General features: G+C 28.7%; 1 protein-coding gene across 1 annotated transcript; it reads right to left on the bottom strand.

Annotated features, from left to right (window-relative positions):
- Nucleotides 1-253: 253 nt before the first annotated feature.
- LOC124936827 lies at nucleotides 254-2233 on the bottom strand. Its single transcript, XM_047477349.1, has 5 exons — nucleotides 1981-2233; nucleotides 1336-1746; nucleotides 835-921; nucleotides 678-745; nucleotides 254-558 (listed from the first exon to the last, which is right to left on the bottom strand). Exons 1-5 carry the CDS (start codon nucleotides 2203-2205, stop codon nucleotides 411-413), a joined length of 939 nt encoding a protein of 312 aa, XP_047333305.1. The 5' UTR covers nucleotides 2206-2233; the 3' UTR covers nucleotides 254-410.
- Between the last annotated feature and the right edge of the window lie 228 nt (nucleotides 2234-2461).

The following is a 2461-nucleotide window of genomic DNA, read 5'->3' as shown; positions in this document are numbered from 1 at the left end:
AATACTTTTATTTTATCCAAACCAACTTTATAATAATTCATCCAATAAAAAATTCAAATAAATTAAATTTTTTAATAAAAAATCATTATAGAACCAAATAATCAAACTTTAAACAAGCTCTTACTTTATTCAACAATTGATTTATAATATTTGATAGGACATAGCTTATTTTGCACACTTTTACTGTGTTTAATGGGTTGGTCAAAATTGTTGAGCTCTTGAAAAAAAAAATGTCTATCATTTTAGTCTAATATTAAAATAACAAAAAAAATTAATGTAAAAAAGTAGTCACAAACTCACAACATTACATATTTGAACAAACTGAAAATTACAATCAATTAATAACCTAAGACAATATAGCAAGAAAACTAATAACAATAATATAGAAATATAAAATTTAATAATCAATCTCATAAAAGTTTAATGGTTTTAGGATCACTCTCATAAATTGAGTCAAGAATTTTGGTAAGAGAAGTATTATAGGCAAAGGGCCTTTCAATTTGGAGTAGATGCCCACCTTTCTCAATATACTCTAAACATGCTTTCTCCCCTAATTTCCTGCATTTTTTTAAATAAATTTTATTAATTAATTTCCCCACAATTTTAATAAATAACTAGTGTAACTTTAACTTGATAAAAAAATATATAATATAAAAAATATAATATATAAAACTTACCCTTTGATTTTGCAAGCAACTTCAAGTGTAAAAATCTTATCTTCGCCTCCCCAAAGTAGACAAATTTTCTATATAAATAATAATAACATTAATTATGCCAATGAACTTTATATTTAATTTATTTAGTCTTTTATAAAAAAAATAAAATTAAATGAACCTGTGAATAGTGAGGAACAATATCACTATCTTTAACAATAAGAGCTTCCAAAAGTTGAGCTTTATCCTTCCTATTCTTAGAAATTATCTAATTTACAATCAATCATAGAAAAAAAAATGAAGTTAATTTTAGTATGCAATGATAATATCCCATTTATAATTGTGTTTTATTATGTAAATAAATAGTATGATTTAAAACATTTTAAAAAAATATCCCGATTTATCTTGATATTATATCTATTATTTATTGGATCTAGGGTACCCAAAAAATGAAGTTAATTGAGCATGGAGATATGATAGTATAATTGTAATTTTCAAATATTAATAAATATATTATCTTCCTTTAATATAAACTATTTGAATTAAATTCAAATAAATCATATAGCTTATTTCATAGGCCATTCATCAATTGATCTTACATTTCCTCTTATCATTTTATTTAAATAATTACCTAAAATATTTTCAATTTTAATATATATAATAATAATAATAAATATGATACCTCGAGTAAATGTTTGTAGACGAAATTAGGAACCCAATTGATAGAACGAAGACCAAACGAGAACATAAATTTAACGCCGTCAACCGTCTCCGGTAACAGAAATTCCGGCCAACTTCTTACTCCAAGTATTTTCAATGAATCCCTACTTATAGTCTCCGTTAACTCGATAACGGTCGACGACACGACAATAGCTTCGACAAAATCAGGATACATCTCTGCCATCTTAAACCCAACAAACCCTCCATAGCTAAGCCCAACCGCAGTGCATTTTTCAACACCCACTTTCTTAAGTGCCATGAAAATGCACTCCGCCTGAAAACCGGACGTCCTCTCCGGCCGGTCCGTAATGGACCCGCCGAAGAACAGGAGGTCCGGTACATACACGGCGTATCGACTTGATAAGGACAGTACCTGTTAGTAATTAGTAAGAGCAAATGAAATTACGGGTTTTAAGAGATGGTCCATGTATATTAAAAATGATAAAGAATTAAAGAATGATGCATGTATATTAAAAATGATAAAAATAGAAAAGCACGTAGATTAGGGTTTTGAAAATGATATGAATGAATATATAACATGAGTTCGAGTCTTCGCATCAAACAATTTTCTAAAAAATGAAAGGAAAGATATTGAAATAGTATATACTTGAGGAAACCAATTGAAGATTCCATCCATAGCAAAGCAATGAAGGAAGACTATGGCTGGTTTGGTGGGTTTAGTGTAGGTATTGGTATGTGGGTTGAATTGTTGTTTGGGAAGCCATATGTTTATTATTGTTCCTGGCTCGATTTCTATTGTTTTTTGTGTTACTCCGGCTAGCTCCATTAGGGCATGTATCCATGGAGTTATGACATTGAAGATGTTCACCATATCTCTTCTCTTTTTTCGAGAAAATCTCTCTATGTATGGAGGAATGGAAGTAATGAGGAAGATGAGGTTATATACTTTTATTAGCAATTAAAGAAAGAAGAAGTGGGTGGTGGGTGGGAGTGGACATATTTGATGATTGTGTCTTATTTTGACTTATAAAGATCTTAATTGGGTGTTATTTGAATACAAATTTAGATTACTTTTAATTCATTTTGAAAAAGATTACCTTTTTATCTTTGTTGTGTGCATAGGAATC

Source organism: Impatiens glandulifera, chromosome 4, assembly GCF_907164915.1.
Source record: "Impatiens glandulifera chromosome 4, dImpGla2.1, whole genome shotgun sequence".
Taxonomy (NCBI): domain Eukaryota; kingdom Viridiplantae; phylum Streptophyta; class Magnoliopsida; order Ericales; family Balsaminaceae; genus Impatiens; species Impatiens glandulifera.
Note: the sequence above shows the minus strand (reverse complement) of the source record. Positions and strands in the feature narration are given on the sequence as shown.

Excerpts from the sequence above, each read along its gene's own strand:
- LOC124936827 (XM_047477349.1), bottom strand. The coding sequence starts at position 2,205 with ATGGTGAACATCTTCAATGTCATAACTCCATGGATACATGCCCTAATG. Across the intron at positions 746-834 it reads TTGTTCCTCACTATTCACAG|AAAATTTGTCTACTTTGGGG; the intron begins GTTCATTTAATT and ends TTATTTATATAG. Across the intron at positions 559-677 it reads GTTGCTTGCAAAATCAAAGG|GAAATTAGGGGAGAAAGCAT; the intron begins GTAAGTTTTATA and ends AAAAAAATGCAG.